General features: G+C 37.2%; 1 protein-coding gene across 4 annotated transcripts in view; it reads right to left on the minus strand.

Moving 5' to 3' along the window:
* Nucleotides 1-2526: 2526 nt before the first annotated feature.
* Nucleotides 2527-19915, minus strand: part of elf1 (E74-like ETS transcription factor 1) — a 243781-nt gene continuing 226392 nt past the window's right edge. For all 4 annotated transcript variants that reach the window (XM_051935337.1, XM_051935336.1, XM_028815927.2 and 1 more), the window contains 5 exons: nt 14309-14470; nt 13538-13621; nt 10805-10997; nt 9561-9923; nt 2527-6789 (listed from right to left, as the gene is read on the minus strand). In XM_051935337.1, the coding sequence (XP_051791297.1) occupies nt 5988-6789; nt 9561-9923; nt 10805-10997; nt 13538-13621; nt 14309-14470 (1604 nt within the window). In that variant the 3' untranslated portion in view covers nt 2527-5987. The remainder of the gene's footprint in view (nt 6790-9560; nt 9924-10804; nt 10998-13537; nt 13622-14308; nt 14471-19915) is intronic.

A 19915-nucleotide genomic window follows, 5' to 3' on the forward strand; every position in this document is an offset into this window, starting at 1 on the left:
AACTCATGATTTTCATTCTGCTTTGAGGTGTTCCTGTTATTTATTCCATGATTTGCTAATGTGCACATTACTCAAAAAACCCAGATAATAAAATGAAATCAGTTTGAGCTAAAAATGACCAGTTGAAACTGTTTGGAGCAAAAACCTGCAGCCACAGGGGGTCCCCAGGACTGAGTGTGAAAACCACTGATTAAAACTTTTCAGATGTTTTTGATGTTTATTTCTGCATTTTAACAGCCCACAATTGTCACTGCATGCACTTCTGGCTGTGCACCTCATGATTGTTCTGTAGTAAAGCATGAGGAGCTTCCTTTATTAAGGATTAATTGTGTAACTTATACATAACTAAGGATGGGTAGGATAGGCTCCAGCTGCCCCAGGACCCTGTCTGTATAAAGCGGGTTAGGAAAATGGATGGATGGAAGGTTGGATGGGTATACCTACTGTATATATATATGTGTGTGTGTGTGTGTGTGTGTGTGTAGAAAAAAAGTAACTTTAATATTTACTGTGAAGTGACAAAAGCATAAAATCAATTGATAGAACTCTAGTCATGATAAAAGTATCACATTTGCCACTGGTGAAGCGTTCACATCCTTGATATCCTGGACTTGCAGTTTTTTTAGTTCTTTTGCATTTTTTCTCAATTGAGAACTAGACTGCTAGGCTATGCGCCGTTGTGAAGAGGGGGGGCTGTATGCACCCCAAGTAGACGGGGCTGCTCCTCTGAAACTCCTCTTAAGCAGTGAATGGGAAACAAATAGTTTTTTTTTTTAATCACCTCTTTGCTTGATCAGCTGCTGGGTTGCTGTTGTGCCACGTGATCTGCACTTTGCTCGCTCGTTGTGAAGAGTTGGGCTGAACGCACCCCAAGGAGATGCGGTCGCTCCTCCGAAACCCCTCTTCAACGGTAATACAATTGGAAACAAGTAACAGCTGTTTTTTTTACGTTCTCTTTGCTTGATCAGCTGCTGGCTTGCTACCGTGCTGCATGATCTGCATTTCTTGCGGCACTTCAAATGTTTAAAAGCCTGTTACAGCACCTGTCCTTTTGTCTCACTGCCTTGTTTCTCTTGTCCCCCAGACATCCTCAAACACTATTCGATCTCTTTTCACTGTCCCGTTATTTCACCGAGTAATATTTTCCGTTTGTTTGTGATAATGCAATCTTTACTCTCAGTTTTTTGAGACTTTCAAATTTTCCTACTTCCATTATCTCTAACCTGCTCTGCATGTGTATCACGGGACTTGCTTCCAAAGGTTGTAAGTATGACGTGACTTGTCCGGGACGTGAAAGTGTCTCACTTCCAAAGATCACATCTTGTTTCTCTATCGTCGCAAGATTTTTTTTTTTTTGTAATAGATATCACTAAATACTTTTTTTTAGATTTTTTGCAGTAGTTCTTGTCATTTTTCTTGACTGTATGCCCTAAAGACTTCCATTTTTAAAGAGACTGAAATTCTTTGTAGAATGTTCTGTTTTTTCCTTCCTCTATGTAATCTGTACACATTATTTCATGAATGTTTGCTTGTGAGCCTCACCTACATGGCTCCCATTGAAACTTGCTGACATGTTTCTTGTTAACACGCGATATTCCACAGGCAGTAGCAGCCTCCACAGCTCTTTGCATCAATAATATCTGCTAGTGGAAAAGAAAACAAAGTCAGATGTGTCCTTTTTCTGTTTATAGCTAATTCAAGTTTTGTCTAAAAATGAAACATTAAAAACAACCATCTTTGGAATTTCAGTCTAAGGCAAAATGTAACAATACAGAAACTCTATATTGTTATTTTTTAAGACATTATAATCAAGAGTATGTGCTCATTGGCTTCAAATGATATTTTCAGGTCTCTTCTTGCCACAAACACACCACTGTGTTTTGAGCTGGCCATAGATCTTCAGGTCACTTACTGCTAGGGTCTTTATAACTTCTTTACAATGCTCAAAGATAATTCAGCACTGCACTCTTATCTACAGTGTGGAACTTTGAATAAAATGTGTAACACTTCATGTTAGTTTACTTCATTTATTCATGTCTGTGAATTCTAATGACTTTATAGTTGCAGTGCAGCGGATTCTAACCCATTACATGTAAAACGTGGATTAGAGAGATGTTACACAACTTACTCAGTGTCACACAATGAAGAAGAGGCTGACCCTGGTGGCTAAAGGATTAAAGTGCAACCCGAGAAATTAATGGAGGCAAGTATAAAAGACACAATTGAAAGCCTCATATACAGTATAGGTGTGTAACATAAATCTGTTGCATGATCTGCTGGAAGAAGAGAACAAAGAAAGGCAAGAGAAGCTCAATCTGTCAACAAAGGCTAGCCCTACATTTATCCGATAAAACCTTTCAGGACACAAAGCTACCAGATGAGGCGCGGCTGCCACAAGGACAATGGAACACAAAACTTCACAAATTGCTGATTGGGGCGAGGAGGCAATGACCCTTGTTCTAAAGACCAAGCCTCTCATTCAGCCTAGAGTAGTCATCCAACATATTTCTAAAACAATGGAAAAAGTATGGCAAGCAAAAGAATTTATTGTTTTCAAAATCAAAAAAAGACACAACAATACTTTATATGCCTGATGCAAAGCATTACCATGGTTTCAGAAAATAAAAAAAAAAATATGAAGAATAAAAAGAAAACACACAGCTGTCATAACACCTTTTCCACAACCAACAGCAGTTAGGACAATTAGGGAGGGCACCTTTGAGGAACAGGGGGTTGTGGACCAATGTTACTTATCTGAGTGATACGTTATCTTTTTCAAGGACAGTGCTGTGGATTTTTTTCTTAAAAAATAGTGGTTTTGAGTGTTTTTATCTTAACCTGCATTATGTGATGTTGTAGCCCGTGTAATAAAATAAACTGCCTGCTTTAGAGAACTAAAGCACGTCTACAAGCCACAGCATAGGGAATGATCAGCTATCATCGTCATCCATCACCCTAATGTGGTCTGCATTTTTATTCTTACAACATTGTATTCAGGTGTCCAGCCTTATTGTGCTGTGTGTGTGTGAGTGAGTGTGTGTGTGTGGCATACAAACATACACTCTCTTGCTTGTCTGTGATAGCAAATCTCCCTATTTGCTGTTGGCATGATATGGTACTACTGCTGACAAGCTCTCATAAAGTGGATGTGTTGGCCCATATTTTGCAACCCCCTATAAACCTGCCATGTGGCTGAATTTAGGTTTGAACAGCAAAGTGTACTTTAATACACTCAAAGCATGAGTTCTTTGTCACATATGTAGCTTATAAATGCATAAGCAAGTGCACACAGCATTCCTACACTAAGGACTAATGGAAGTATGGATTGCCTTCTAAATTTGTGCTACTATAACAGTCATGATTTGTACTTTCAGAAATTGAGCTGCTTGTTGTCAAATTGTTTGCACTCAAATTAACGCGGCCACCATCTGAGCTCGAGGACTTGTGCATTCACATTATTAACTCATCTGGCTATCATAAAGACATCCAGCCAAGCGTTACTAAGGAAGGTACTATATCTGAGTTTAATCATTTGATGTCTAAATAAATATAGCTTTGCTCCATGCTTTCACACTGTTAGAATGGCAATGGAGGTATGTCAGCTGTAAACAACTTACAAACATACAGTATAGTCAGCAAAGCGAGCTAAATGCTAAAACGTACAAGAAAACAAAAATACACCTCTGAAAAAAATCTATATACACAAACAATTGGTTAAAACTGTTTATACAAAGCTTTACATTTACATTACAACTTTTTTTAAAATTTAACTCAAAGATAAGGAAATATAAAAATTCTGCCAAAATTTATTGAGAAACAAACTGACTTAGAAAAAAAATCCATTTTTGTTTTTACTTTTTTTTTTAAGATGAAGTTATGTGTGTTTTATTGTTAAATTATAATTTGTACAAAAATTTTTGGTTTCAGATATCTTTTTTAAATACAGTACAGCTATATGTATGCACGTATATAATTGTGTGTATACCTGTAAAGAATTTATTATAAATAAATAATTCTTAACCCACCATCCTACCTCTCTTATACAGTATCTCTTTTCATAAACACGCATATATACTGTACACATATGCACAAACTCGCAGTATATATCTGGGTTTTAGACTTCACCCAGATAGGTGGATACCGAAAGAAAAGGAATGTAATGTGCGCGTGTGTGTGTGTGTGTGTATACATATATGATGTTTACAGCTATATACATGCGCTGCAGACCTCCAGGCTCCGTCAACAGAAACTGCTCATTACCATGACAACCATACCAGAATGAATAAAAACTGCTGCCTCCTGGTAGAGGAAGTCAACTATTGTAAATCTCAGGCACTGGAAGACGTCTGTATTTCTCCTGCTCCTACACAGTCCTCTAAACCGTGTCACAAGTGCCTGAAAGAAGTGGAGTAAACTCAGCTCCTGTTAGCTAACTTGAACTAGAAGCCCTGCTTCATTCACCAGTCTACAAGTCTGCAATTTATTCTTATTCATATATAAAAATAGATACTGTGCATCTTCCTCAGTTTTTTTATTTAAGCAATCCTACCATAAAATTTTATGTTGAATCATTTTTTTAAAAATAAAATGTACAAAAAATACAGCAAAGTTAAAGGCCATAGAAAAAAAGTGAACTTCATATTTTAAATATGACACCCCTTGACTTTCTCTCACAAGAATCTTTGTCCTTTCTTTGAGCATCAATTCAATATATAATATATGCTTGTCACATGCCGGGTTCCTCTGTTGCAAGAGTTAAAGCTTTTAACTACAGTTTCAGTGTAAATAATAGAGGTCTATACAAGCCACTCCGGTTCAGAGGGAACAATCACTGTATCGACAGAAGAGGCGAGGCCCAGTAAATGGCAATAAAAGACAAGAGCCAATCAGACGCTGCTGTGAGAGGCAGTGGCACATTATTTGGACTTTGGACATTGCAACAGGGGCAAGCTAATAATGAAGATGTAAACTTTCACAGTTTCTAAAAGTCGGATTTGGCACAGACTTTTCTTTTTTCTATATTACTTACAGCATAATATTTGAAGATGGCTTTCGGAATATTTTTCCAAACTTGCTTTGCTTTTAATTTAAATTGTACAACACATTACACACCAGTAATACAATGGTTGCAAATAATGCTACGAGGATGAGAAAACTTTGCTTGGTCACCCTTGATACTTAAGGAAAATATTTACGATTCTATGGAATCCACATTTTCTGTGATTATCCCTTACTGAGAAATCACATTTTACAATTGTTTTTATATTAAGAATTGGAAAGTAAGCAGCAATATCAAAAAGTTATAAAACCTTCCACATGCAAAATTGATCTTTTTAATTGCTACTTTTAATTTAGTTTGTTGACAAAGGTAGCGCCTGATATTCCTTGACATGCAATCTGGAGAGGGAGAGACTCCCCCTACGCAGGGTCTCATGCTTTAAGAAGAGATGCTAGCAGATGTGCCAGTGAAGACCCATCAAAGTTTTTCAGCCTCTCTGACATCAACAGGGTGCAGAAGAGAACAGGAAAAAGAAAACTGAAAGATGTTGCCATAAGTTGTTTTTGGCTGGCAGATCAGGAAATCTGTGTTGTTTTGGTGACATCGATTACCCTGTGGTACAAATGAGTGGCTGGAATTATGGCACCATATTCCACCACAGAACCCTGAATGTGGACAAGAGATACCAGCATTCTCCTTTAGCTGAATCTCTTCTGTACACTACACCATGTACAGATGTGTGGGTGTATTGTGTAACGGATTAAAGTGGTACATCTTCCGCTCAGTCAAAACAGAGTTGACAGTGTCTGTAGGAGGATAAATAAGATGCTCCCTGTAACTGCATTGAGGACAACTCCGAAACACTAATAAGGCACATTATGTGGAAGCAAACAGAAGTCCAGCAGGTCAAAAGAAAACCTTGTAAGAGCAATAAATTAAGAGTCATTTGCACAAGTGATGGTCCTGGTTTTATTCAAATCAGTCCTTTTTATGTATCTGCAGCTTCTTGCTTTACTGATACAGGGCTGAAGGATGGAGAGCTGACGTGAACAGTCAGAGGCTGACACCTTGTCAGTTGCATGTTTTGGACCTCCTCCAGCTCTGTAGAAGGTGTTAAACCAACAGTAGGGCTGCTACTCTCCTTGATGCCCGTTTCATTGACTATGTGCTCTGAATGCCCATTGATGTGATTTGTGAGTACCTGAGTGGGTTCTGGAGAGCCTCCAATAATAACAGTTTGGAAACCGAAATCTGTATCTTCATCGGATGTTTTGATTGATCCTGCATAACTGACAGAATCCCCACTGACCAGAGACTGAAAGTAGTTTGCATCTAAGATTTCCTCCTTAATGTTAATACCATTTACCTCACCAGGTTTGAGGACAGTAGCAATAACTGTGCCGGGGTGTTGCGCCACAACAGGCTGCCCACTGGCATTCAATGTGACAAGACGGGTTATTCCATTCATGGGTTGAGACTGGGCTGTGGTGTTAATCAAGCTGCTAGAAGTGGATGACAAAGTAGCTAAGAGTTGCTGATGAGAGCTGTCAGACAACCCATTGACTGCAGAGGGTAGAGTTGTCTGAAATGCCATCATATCTTTGATCCCTGGGGTTGAGGAAGGCACAGTGTGAAGAATGACTCTCTGGCTAGTAGAGGAGGCAGGGTCTCCATTGGAAATTACAGTTGTTAGAGGTACAGTTTGTAGAGTCACTGTCCCTGTAGCTTGTGCTCTGGAAGTCAGCATCATTGGAACACTTGCCTGGACTGAAGCTGGTACATTAATGGTCCTGAAAAAGGATGAAAACATTTCATGTTTTATTAAAACTGAATTTCACACAGTCAAGTCAATGTAAAATAAATCCCAATGGCACCACGCAGTAAGCCACAAAAACTATAAATGAGAAATTTTAATGGATGGTGTCATTTGGCACAGTGGATTATAGCGTGTAACATTCCAGGAAAACGGCTATTAATCATTACTGTCATACTGAGAGCAGATTCCTCTTGGATAATTCAGACATTTTCTATTAAAAATATAATAAATACTCTCAATTGAACAAAACTAAAAAAAAAAAAAAAAAAAAAGTTTTTTTTTCAAATGTTAAATAAGCTAGTTTTCCAGTATAAAACTTAAGCACTGAGTGCCACCGTACCACAAAGGCTATCACTGTTGCCTCATAGATCGAATCCTGCACCCAGATATTGACTGTATGGAGTTTGCACAGTCTCTCTTTTGTCTGTGTGGGTGTTCCTATCCCATTCCTAATGATGTATAGCTTAGGTTTATTGAAGATTTAAATTGTCCCCAGTATGAGTGTGAGTTTAACTGCAAGTACAAGATTTAAGAGTAGATTGATTCAACAGAGGTGGTCCTCACACAGTTACAGATGTCATCTATGCCTAAAAAGCTTTGTAAGATGTTTGTAAATGAAAACCATGATACGGAGTCTTATTAGATTGATAGTCTTACTGTACTGCAAATTAGGCATCAAAAATGTGTAATGAAATTAGATCTACTGGTTTTCTGTGTTGGATTGATGGTCTCACTGTGCCTTATGTAAAACATTAAGCAGTCACTCATCAAGTACCACTGTACAATATAAAATACAGTACATACACCCTCTCTGATTTCCTGAATTTTTGCACATTGTTTACTGTAAATATCAGTTCTTCAGACATCCACATCTTACAAGATTTACTGGCCAAAAGTTGTTTTTTTTTTTCCCCTTTAACAAAACATTGCTGTGGCACGGTGGAAGCCCAGAGCCTTAGAAAATGCTTTGTAACACTTTTCAGGCCAATGCATATCAACAAATATTTTCCAGAAAGAACGGGATGGACAAGATTGTTGGCCTGTTCAGGTTGCAATTTCTTAATGATATAATAAGTTTTCAGGAATGTACTTCAGTTGTGGCCAGATCACTCTGATGTTAAGAGCTTAAGTTAGTCATATTTATATTGGGAGGGGACCACCTAATCCATGCCAATATGTTAATCAATATTTTAAAATAACCTAATATACTTGAACCTGTGTACCACTCGGTCAGGAACACTGGCACTGGCACTGGGAAGTCAGGAACACCGAGAGAAAACAGTTAACAATAATTGTAACTTTGTTTGGGGGTGAGTTCACGAAGAGGAAAATAACATTTTCTAATCAAATACTGAATGTTTGATTACTGTGTGTATCAGTGTGATGCAGCACATACAGTAGAGGTCCATGGCTGGGCGAAGGGAAGGACAAGATGTAGAAAAAAGTTTACAAGCAATAGGGATAACCGCATCCTGGAGAGGATTGTGAAACAAAACCCATTCAAAAATGTGGGGGAGATTCACAAAGAGTGGACTGCAGCTGGAGTCAGTGCTCCAAGAACCACCACGCACAGACGTATGCAAGACATGGGTTTCAGCTGTCGCATTTCTTGTGTCAAGCCACTCTTGAACAAGAGACATCGTCAGAAGCGTCTCGCCTTTGGACTGCTGCTGAGTGGTCCAAAGTTATGTTCTCTGATGAAAGTAAATTTTTTCATTTCCTTTGGAAATCAAGGTCCCAGAGTCTGGAGGAAGAGAGGAGAGGCACAGAATCCACGTTGCTTGAGGTCCAGTGTAAAGTTTCCACAGTCAGTGATGGTTTGGGGTGCCATGTCATCTGCTGGTGTTGGTCCATTGTGTTTTCGGAGGTCCAAGGTCAACGCAGCCGTCTACCAGGAAGTTTTAGAGCACTTCATGCTTCTTGCTGCTGACGAACTTTATGGAGATGCAGATTTCATTTTCCAACAGGATCTGGCACCTGCACACAGTGCCAAAGCTACCAGTACCTGGTTTAAGGACCATGGTATCCCTGTTCTTGATTGGCCAGCAAACTCGCCTGACCTTAACCCCATAGAAAATCTATGGGGTATTGTGAAGAGGAAGATGCAATACGCCAGACCCAACAATTCAGAAGAGCTGAAGGCCACTATCAAAGCAACATGGGCTCTCATAACACCTGAGCGGTGCCACAGACTGATCGACTCCATGCCATGCCGCATTGCTGAAGTAATCCAGGCCAAAGGAGCCCCAGCTAAATATTGAGTGCTGTACATGCTCATACTTTTCATGTTCATACCTTTCAGTTGGCCAACATTTCTAAAAATCCTTTTTTTGCATTGGTCTTAATTGATATTCTAATTTTCCGAGATACTGAATTTGGGTCTTTCATTAGTTGTCAGTTATAATCATCAACATTAAAATAAATAAACATTTGAAATACATCAGTTTGTGTGTAATGAATGAATCTAATATACAAGTTTCACTTTTTTAATGGAATTACTGAAATAAATCAACTTTGTCATGATATTCTAATTTTATGACCAGCACCTGTACATATTATATATATATATATATATATATATAAATAAATAAAAAAAAACAAGTATACTTTGAAAGGAAACTTAGTAACAGGACAAAAGCACCAACAACACAGAATATTAAACTCAAATGCCTCAAGCTGCAAAGTTTTGGCGCCAATCAAGTATAATAAATTAGGTCATTTGAAGAAATGTGACTTTTCTCTTACCTAATGGTATGTGGAGGTGCAGGGACTGCTGCCCCCTGATTCGGCTGGAGGACATGAACAGTTTGCAACAGTTGTTCCGATTGTCCCACACTGATTTCTTGGAATGGCATTCCTGGGTTCTGTTGCTTGACTGCCTTCAACAGAACTGGATGTGCAGGAGACTTTCCCTGGCTTGAGCGCGAGTTTGCACGTTGTCCTCCTCGACCTTGACTGACTGAGTGGTTAAGTGCCTGATCTGGTCTCGAATCAGAGACCTGAGTATCCTCATCATCAATCACTATCAGGTCTTTGGGCATTTCTTTAAACTGGTATACAAGTCTCTGTCCTTCAACTTTGGCAAGAATTCCACGCTGATAATAATATCTTTAAGAAAAACAGAACAAGTATAGGATATTCTGATCAGAGAGATTTTAGTTGTGGAAGAAGAACATGACAAATATAAGAAAACAGCAGGAGAAAGAAACAATAAAGAAGGGGCTACATTATTTTATATTTAGTTACTATGCTGTACTTTTTTCTCAAACAGGTTGGTGCTTGCTCGATGTAGACATTTTTTGTAAGGTACAATAAAAAGGAATGCTCAATTTGGAAAACAGTGTTTCATTCAAAACCCACTAAGCATTAAAAAGAATCCTGCTTTGCCTTTCATCAGATTTGAAATTTTGAGCAGTATGGAACAATGTCCAGAAATTAGGCAATGTGCCCCTACTGCTGAATAGAATGCTCTTGTGTGTACCCATGAGATATTGCATACTTAAAACATCTGGCACCTCATCAGTCAGGATCAATTAAATTTATACCATCATAAGTATTTATAAGTTCTGTTATTTATAAATACTGCAATTCTTCTGGATCTACTTTGCACTCTTTGATGAAAGGGGAGGTTTCACTCATAATTTTGTACAAATGCGGGAAGCAAAAAAAAATTTGTGAGTAAAAATGTCAGGGAACCCACAGCTAAGAAAATGATTTTAAATGCATTATAATGTATACATTATAAAATAATGCGCTGTTCATATGGAACAAATAGGTGAACATCCAGTAAAAATCCTATGGATTTGGAAATACCCAACATCACTGGCAGATCTTGAACTACCAAATAATTCTCCATAAATGTGCTTCGCAAGCTTGTTCAAATTTTAAAAATGTAGTGAAAGTTCTTTTCTTCTGTTGCAAAGTAGGAGAAACAACATGTGGCAGCAAAAAATGGGCACTTTCAAGGTATGATACACAAGTTGCCTCACCTGAGAGCACGCCCCATGGTTTCATAGTTCATATCTGGTTTATTTTTGTGTTTACCCCACAGTTTGGAGACTGCTTTCGAATCTACTAGCTTAAAAATTCCCTTTTCTCTCTGTGTCCATTTGATGTATTTGGGGCATGTGTTCTTATCTTGAAGAAGAGCAAGGAGAAACTCCCAAAGGTAAATTGTGTTCCCTAAGGAGAAAAGATAATCAAATTAGTTGAACTTGCAGTAGCCGAACAAAAAAGGTAAAATCTCCAGTGACCTAGATTTTTTGCAGTATAGCACAGGTGTTGACCTCCAGGCCTGGAGGGCCGTAGTGGCTGCAGGTTTTCATTCTAACCCTTTTCCTAATCAGTGACCAGTCTTCATTGCTAATTAAATTCTTTTGCCCTGCATTTTAATAGCCCTGGTTTTAAGGATTCTGTCCTCTGAATTGATTCTTTTCTTCAATAATGGCAGCCAAACAGAAATGAGATGGTGAACAAGCCAAGAGATGACCAGCTAAATTGGGGCTTCAAACTCCAACCAATTTCACTCCAATCAGTTTCTTAATGAGAAGCTGAAATTCTAATTTCAGCTGTTAATTAAACTTGTTATTTAATTCCATGGCTTGTTGCTGCTCTCATTCTGCCACAGCAGACATTTCCAAAACTGTTGATTTTCTGTTTTTTCTAAGAACATCATCACAATGTTTTGGTGACCTGAGAGATAAACCTTACTGAGACCTTCACTTTTCTTTATTTTCAGATATTGTGTGATGGGTACAGGTGAGCTGGTCGTGTGGGTGGCTTGTTTTGTGTCTCATTATTGTTTGGCTGCTAATTAAGGATAAAGAAACAACAAAGGGGCCTGAGCCCAATTTAATTAAAATCAAGGCAAAAGGAGTTAATTAGCAGCAAAAAACTGGTCACTAATTAAGAAGATGGTTAGAATGAAGACCTGTAGCCACTGCAACCCCCTAGGACCAGAGTTCGACACCCGTGCAGTATAGTAAAATTAGATTTTCACTCTAAACAAGAAATGACAACACAACATATCATTGTCATTCCCACTTAATCCAATTTGGGGGGCAGAGAACTAAAGCCTAGTCTGGTAGCACTGAGCACAAGGTAAGAACCATCCCTGGACAAGACTGCAGCCTAAGGTAGGGCCCACTTACACACAACCACTCTTATACTCATGCAGGGCTAAATTGGTATTTCCAATTCAACTAGCATGCATATCCTGGACTACCGATGCAGAGTCTACACGGGCAATGAGCAAGTGTAGGATTTGATTCCAGGATGTAAACCTGTCTGACAGCACTGCTCACCACTGTGCTGCCAAACTACACTAAGAAATAATAAGCATACATATATCTAGTGATAATACAGCAACTTCTTTCCACTTGACCATGACTTGTCTTTTTTCTGCTTAGCACTCATCTTACTCTGCTTATTTTCAACTAGGCTTCACTCACACAGAACACATTAGCACTTTCAATATTCTTATACATTTTACAAACAAAATTAATAACAATTCACATTTTCTCATTGCTTCAAGCAAGTAATAATAGGAAATGTAATAAATAAAGAAATCACTGACTAAATGACTCATCCATATTACTAACAGAAAGCAATGTAATTTGTTTTTATTTTTTTCCTGCAGAAGAGTTGAATGAATGTACTGGTATTCCCTGATGGTAACTACCTCAGTGAAAAACAAAATTAAACATAATTGCGAAAACAAATGAGCTATCAACAAGCAATCGATCAAACATGAAAAATGCTTCATATTCTCAGTGGTTTGACCTCAGAAAGATAGACAGCACTGAATTCAAACAGTGTCTGCAGATGAGTTCCCTAAGGTACCTACGGCTGTCCTCTCTTTTCAGGCATCGGTCCTGTTTGAACCAAGTGAGATCCTGCTGTCCCGGGGACAGAGAAAAACAAAACAAAGTAACCCCACATCTGGTCCCACGTGGAGGACTGTTAAGATATACAGACGAGGAGCCCACACCAGGGTGCTCATTCATGCCAGCTTACTGCACTGCACCATCCATCATTCAAATCCTGCCTGAATTTGAAACAAGAAATGTGGCCAGATGGTGCCGAGACCCCTGGCTTTTTCAGTATGCACCCAGGGCACTTGGTTGAATGTAACATCTTGAACACTGACTTCTGCAGAGCCTAAATATAAAATAATTCTATAGAAAAATGCATTATAATGAAGGCAATAGCATCAAAAATATAGCAATAAACTGCATTCTGGACATGAAAAAAATTCACTTTGTAAAAGCTTTGTCATGAGCTGGCGTTGTTTTCTACTGTTAGCTGTAATAGCTCTTAAAATTAAATGTTATTCTGTGAGTTCTAGTTTTACATCCTCTAGCAATTCTCACACATTAGCATATGAGCTTCATTATTACATTTGTCTTTGGGTTACAAGCCAGTGTTAAAGTGAGCAATAAAGAGTACAAAAAAATGTCCTTTGTAACAAAATATTTGAAAGCAACAGATATCAAGTCCAACTAAACATTAGTCATTTTCAATGACCCCTTTTGATAGAAGTACTGTGGTACTCCAAGGCAGCATTTCTAATCTCCACAACAGTGTGACTATTACCAACTAATAGCAACTATTAATATTACATTTGGGCAAAATTTTAATATAGTAGTATACTTGCAAAGTTTCAGGGATGGTGGTCACTGCAGAAAGATTCTCTACATGATACATATCTGTAGAACCCTTACCTTTCCCATCCTTGCTCCTCTTTCTAAGAGGTAGACTAGGTGTGGAGACTGGTGATGACGGTCTGACTGGCCGGGGTTTCCTGACTGGTAGATGAAATAAAGTCAATGAAATACTTTTTTAAGTAAGAGTCCTAATCAGTAATAGGCACATGACATTAATACAGCAGAATACAAAAACTGAAAGGGAAAAAAACGACATTACATACATCTCTACCTAAGAGTAAAGAATATTAACTGTTGCCATAAATAAATGAAGAAGAAGTCATATGAAGGAAACTTTTAAAACTCTTGTTCATCTCCAATATATTTATAGCTGTCAACTATAATCAAAGTAAAACATATACATGCTGAACTGCTGTGCCATCCATCTTGTGCTCAGCACTGCTGGGCCTGTAATAATTAATGTTTTTTAAATTATAAATGTCTGACACTATGTGAAACATCTGATTATAATTTATTCCCCAGTTTGATTTCTTGAAATTCCTCTGAGCAACACAGACACCTGCTGTTTGCAATGCAATACAATGTGGCTAGAAAATATGCAGCTGATGGCCACACAGGAGTACAAACTTGGGATGTCACACATTGACTGGAAATAAGATATACGGCCTACATTTTAAATCTATTAAATCATAAGCCATCTACTTTATTCTTCCAACTTAATAACTAGGAAAGCTGAATGTGAAATGGCAATAGTGCTGTTAAGATTTTTTTTCTGCTAGTGTTCCCAGGAGAGATGCATAATACAAAAGAAACCAATCATCAACCTACCTTTCTTTTTCTTTGGCGGCTTTGTGGGACTTTTCTGTGAAATCTCATCAGTGGACTCCTCATCCAGGGATACATCTACTCCATTATTATGGTTCTGCAGCTGCTCAGGCTGGAGAGATATGTATGTGAGCTCACTCTCCAGCAAAGTACTGTAGCCATGAACTGTTAAAAATGAGAAATAATAATGTAATTCTTTATGCCATGCATGATGACTACCACAATTCAAATTATTCTACTGTACTTTAGTCTAATCATTAATAACAGAACATTAAACGTTTTAGATAACTTTTGCTATATAATACAGCTAAACTGAAAGAAACTGGGGGAAAGGACGGAAGGAAGGCAAATAGGAAATTAAAGAAACTCTAAATAAAAGCAAAGGAACAAATCTTCACATAATGTCAGCATACCACTGAAAATGGTAAATAGTAACAGATTTTCACAGAAATTGCCTTCAGCTGCAGACATGTCATTGCAATGCAAACCAAATTTGGGTTTTAGATTTTAAGATACAAAACACATCTGTTTAGTTTTTTCCTCTTCCAACAAAACTAATATTAAATATGCCTCAACATGATGAAACATTCTCTCATTTTATTCAGCTTTCTCCAGGCTTTCATAATAAAATGAAAACCTTTTTTAGAGTTGCCTGTAGATCAGAATGCATATGCAGCACTAGAAATGATAAATGTCTGCGCTAACAGCTGAATGCAGTGCAAAGACAATGCAAGAGGTGTTCAAAAGAGTCAGAGTAAATTCTATTGGCCTATTAAAAAGTGAACAACTTTAAAATTCTAAAATGCTACATAACCTTGGATCCAACCGACTCTATGTATTTTGGAGGACAGGCCACCAGGAAACTGCCACAAAAGTTGGAGATCAGGGGTGCAGGGGAACCTGAGGCTGCCAGAAGAAGCTCCGTGGAGAAGGCTAGACAATTTCCAAAAGATATTCATGTGTATGCACAAATGACTGATAAAAAGATGAGAGACCAGGGAGAGGTAGAGTTGGGATTTAGAAGGTGGAAAATTGGGAGCTTTTGTGTCACACTTTATGGTGGGAAAGCCATCTGACACTGAAGAGTTTGTTTACAGCCCAAAGACAGACAACAGGGCTTACTATTTTTTGTTTATTTTGTATATTGTTGTCTCCACATTTGTTCACCCCTTCCTTGTGTATATTTTCTACAAAAAACACCACATTGTTTGTATTTTATGACATTTTGAAGGTTTTGACATGCTTCAATCAGGACATGGGTCTGATATAGCCTCACATTAAACTGACTGTAACCATGGATTATTTTTAATATTAAAAAAACACCACATTGTTTGTATTTTATGACATTTTGAAGGTTTTGACATGCTTCAATCAGGACATGGGTCTTATATAGCCTCACATTAAACTGATTGTAACCATGGATTATTTTTAATATTATATTTTTCTGTGTACATCTTGCTTATTCTCTTACTCTCACAGTTCAAGAACAAGCTGTTTGGTTTATTGGAAAATATAAACTGACTTAGTGGAGTAGTTTTCTGTGACAAACAAGCATACTGTAAAATTCTAATTTCTGCCCTGGATCCACACACACACACACACAAAAATAAATCTTAAAAAGATTGGAGGAAGTTTTAAAGATTTATAATGAATCACTACTGTGGTTTACAGTATGTTTTTCTGAAAGCAAATACGTTTTCTATATAATGCAGGGAGGAAGAATCTCATTAATACAAATAATTAAATTTTAAATCAACCTATTAGCTACCTTCTTTTTGCCTATTAACAGTTCTCATTATAAAAAATTGTGAGTGTGCTCCCCTTGACTTCCTCTTATACTGAGATAGAAGAAATGGTCATCAGAACCACTTCCAGTTGTGCAAGATTTCTCATATATCATATGTCTTTGCTTCTCATCATAACTAATTGATAATATCGACACACAATCATTTATCTCTATTTGTAACCAAACTTTATATTAAAATGATATTTTCACACTTAGGGAGATCGAAAACAGTGGTGGAATTTTTTCATGATTACATATGCGTTACCTAGATTACGTGCAAAGTAAAAAGAGTTATAGCCACCTAAAAACATAGAAAAAGTGTTAGTATCTATATATATAAAATCCCTGTGTGCGTCCAGGTGTCCGTGTGTGGGTGTCTTCTTATGAAGTTCGCATGCGCGGGGCACGGTGCGACACGCGATATTACTGTCAGAGAAAGTTAGAGGCGTTTTACGGAAATACAAACCAGTATTACTGCGAGAGGAAATTAAAGGTACACAATACAGTGATGCATATTACAGTCACATACAAGCCAGTATTACTGTCAGAGGAGATTAAAGGCATATTACCGACGCGCACGCCTGTATTACCACCAGAGAAAATTAAAGGTATATTACGGACGTACAAGCCAGCGGATGTACAAGACGGTATCCTTCAATAAGGGCGCGCACAAAAAGGCGAGCCCTTATTCGCCGCGCTCAATTGAGGTCGCCCGTTTGAAGCTTGCCTTTTTGTGCGCGCCCTTATTGAATAGAGCCGTACAAGACAGTATTACTGTCACAGAAAATTAAAGACACACAATACACGGCAGCAGCCCATGAAGAACGGTCAGCTCAGCAAGTAAACATCAACAAAAGAAAGGCTGAAAGAAAGAAAAATACGACCAACAAAAAGAATGAGGTCAAAGTCCCTTGCCATTTAATATAGACTGTTCCTACTAATGTTTATGCACTACTGTTCTAGCGCCCGTTATTGTAACGGGCTAAATGACTAGTTAAATAAATTGCTATAGGTAGAACTGCATTTAGCTACATTTGATTATGATAACGATGGCAGAAATAAAAAAAAAATTAAATATATTACCAGGAAAATGACGGGGAGGGACGTAGCAGCTTATTACTCCTATTACATTTTTATATTTACATGGCATGTTCAATGTGTACAAGTTATTGTTAAACTGATGATGTACAAATTAAAATAAAATTAATAATAATTATTGAAAAAATATGCATTATATTGAATACATGTTTTAATATCATGTACACATTTATATTTCCATGATAAAAAAATGTGGATAGTTGTTTAAATAAAATACTATTTCCGGTTGAGTAATTTTTCTCAAATTTCATATCTGTTTGCTTTTTATCACTATAAATATCTAAACAAAATCGGAATGATCCATCTTTAATTATAACCATAGTTTACTTGAAAATTTGCAAAAGTATTCAGTTATAGTACCACTTCTGGTTGGTCGGAAGTGGCCCAAACGTTGATAGGATTCCTTAGTTTTGATATAAAGCATTGACTTAGGTCAGAGCGTTTTCAAGTGATTGTGTTTACACACAGACACACAGACAGACATAATTTCAAAAATGGTATTTTCGGACTCAGGAAGATCTAAAACGTCAAGATTAATCAAAATCTCAAGGTCGAATTTTTTCACAATTCCTATACTTTCTCTATACTATTTATACAAGAAATAATAATACTATGTAATATCTGTGGAAGATTTACCCTTAACCAGCTATGTGTCATACCCCTAAATAGTTATTTAGAAACTGTAACCATAAAATAATCTTACTTATGACCTTCATAATTTTAAATACTTTTGCCATGTCTTTTCTTAGTTTATGCTTTCTTTGGCTGTCCTTCAGTTGAAAAATGTACCCAGCAGTTCTTCTCTGGACTTCTCTACTTTTACTCTCTTATGATGTTCTTCTGACAAAAACAAAATCATACGTTTGTTGGCTTTCTCTTCACATTACAGTACTTTAGTAAAATTCATTCTTCTCTGTCTTTTGATGTGCTATTACTGAACATTGGCTCTTCTTTTGTAACTGTTTCCATTGTTATTTATATAATGTTAGTTAATAAAAATGGCATTTACTTTCAAAATGTTGATTTTTAAAAATCAAACATGAGCCTGTTTGAATTACTCTGGTTTGAGCTGTCTACCAAAAAGCAGGGTAAGAATCTATTAATATAATAACTAGAGTCTTTAAGGTCTAAAGAATAAATGTTGTTTAGTCCTCTTTATTTAACTTAACTTAGGGTAAGAATCTCTTAATACAATAACTAAGAGTCTTTAAGATCTAAAGAATACAGTACATGTTGTTTACTCCTGTTTACTTAAAGTCTTTATTTGCTATTATCTCCCTCTCTGTTATTATTGAAGTAAAGTACTTAGAACATGTGGCATCTTACCTAAGATTTTTGGCATAAGGTTATGGAATTTTTCTACTATAATGGTTATGGTTATGTTCCTATGCAGTTCTTTATATGCTTGACCTCATACTTCTCCACTCTCTTTACTAACACATAGCACAAGCTTGATCTTTTATATCATTTAAAGAAGCTTAAAGATTAAAACGTGCTTCTGTTTTTAGCTGACTAGATTGCCTCAATCCATTCCTATCAGAGCTATTAAGAAAAAACAAAAATCAGCTTCATCTTGTTGAAAATGCAGCAGCAAGAACCATAATCATAAGGATAAAACTGGAACACATTTTACCCGAATTAGCATTGTTAAACTATCTTTTTAAAATACTCTAAATGTATGTAAAGATTATGAAAAATCTTGCATCTCCAGATATGTCCATACTCCTGTAAAGCTAACCTTAGATCTTTGAACACTGGCTTACTCAATGTGAAACGTAAAATAACTGGTGAGGTGGCCTCTTGATTTTAATATCTGCAATTTCTCATCAATAGAGATAATTCAGGCTAGTACAGTTTATCAAGACTCCTAAAACACATTTTCTTAAATAAGCCTTTTCATAATGAATTCATGGTAGACCTACTTAATATAGCCTTCTGTAAAAAAGATGAACACTAATGTTGCATAATTACATATTTTAAGCTTGGCATCGGTTCACAAATGTTTGTTTCTGTGTATATATATCCATGCATGCACACTTGGATACCATCCAGGTGACTCATGTAAGCCAAGTAATACCACTGCCAGGCAGAAGGGGCGCTGTCGCTAACCATGTTTCTTGTTTCCTCCACAGCATGGTCTCCGCTGGATGTTCTAAGCCTCCTTCCCTTCTGTGAGTGGCCAGATATAACCTGAAACAGCAGAGGAGACCGAGCTCTCTGAAACCATACCCTGTAACCACCTGTGTCCATCAGTTAGCATCCACAACTGACTATATACAGTATATAAACTTGTATATAGTCAATTCTTGTTATCCATGGGAGTTACGTTCCTGAAAAATCATGTGGATATGGAAATCGTGCATACTGCAGTATGGATCCAATGGGAAAAATGGGGGGTGGGGGGCAGGACCCTGGCTCTTTGGGTCATCAAGGTTCAATTTACCTTGTTTAGAATTGTCTAAAATGTACCCAGGACAAGACCCAACCTATGAACGCTGCCACCTAGTTCTAACATCACTTGGCCAAATGTTTTGGTAATGCAATCCATACTTTAACATTATTTTGGACAAAAATCTTTACGTACTTTTCAAATGGCCTCGGTATTACAATCACTCCTAATCCATTATTTGGTGTACTTCCAGAAGGCATCAAAGTGCACAAATAAATCATAATCTATATATATAAAATTCAATGTACATGGGTTTGTGTGTATGTATGTATGTATG

This window comes from Erpetoichthys calabaricus, chromosome 12, assembly GCF_900747795.2.
Source record: "Erpetoichthys calabaricus chromosome 12, fErpCal1.3, whole genome shotgun sequence".
Classification (NCBI taxonomy): domain Eukaryota; kingdom Metazoa; phylum Chordata; class Cladistia; order Polypteriformes; family Polypteridae; genus Erpetoichthys; species Erpetoichthys calabaricus.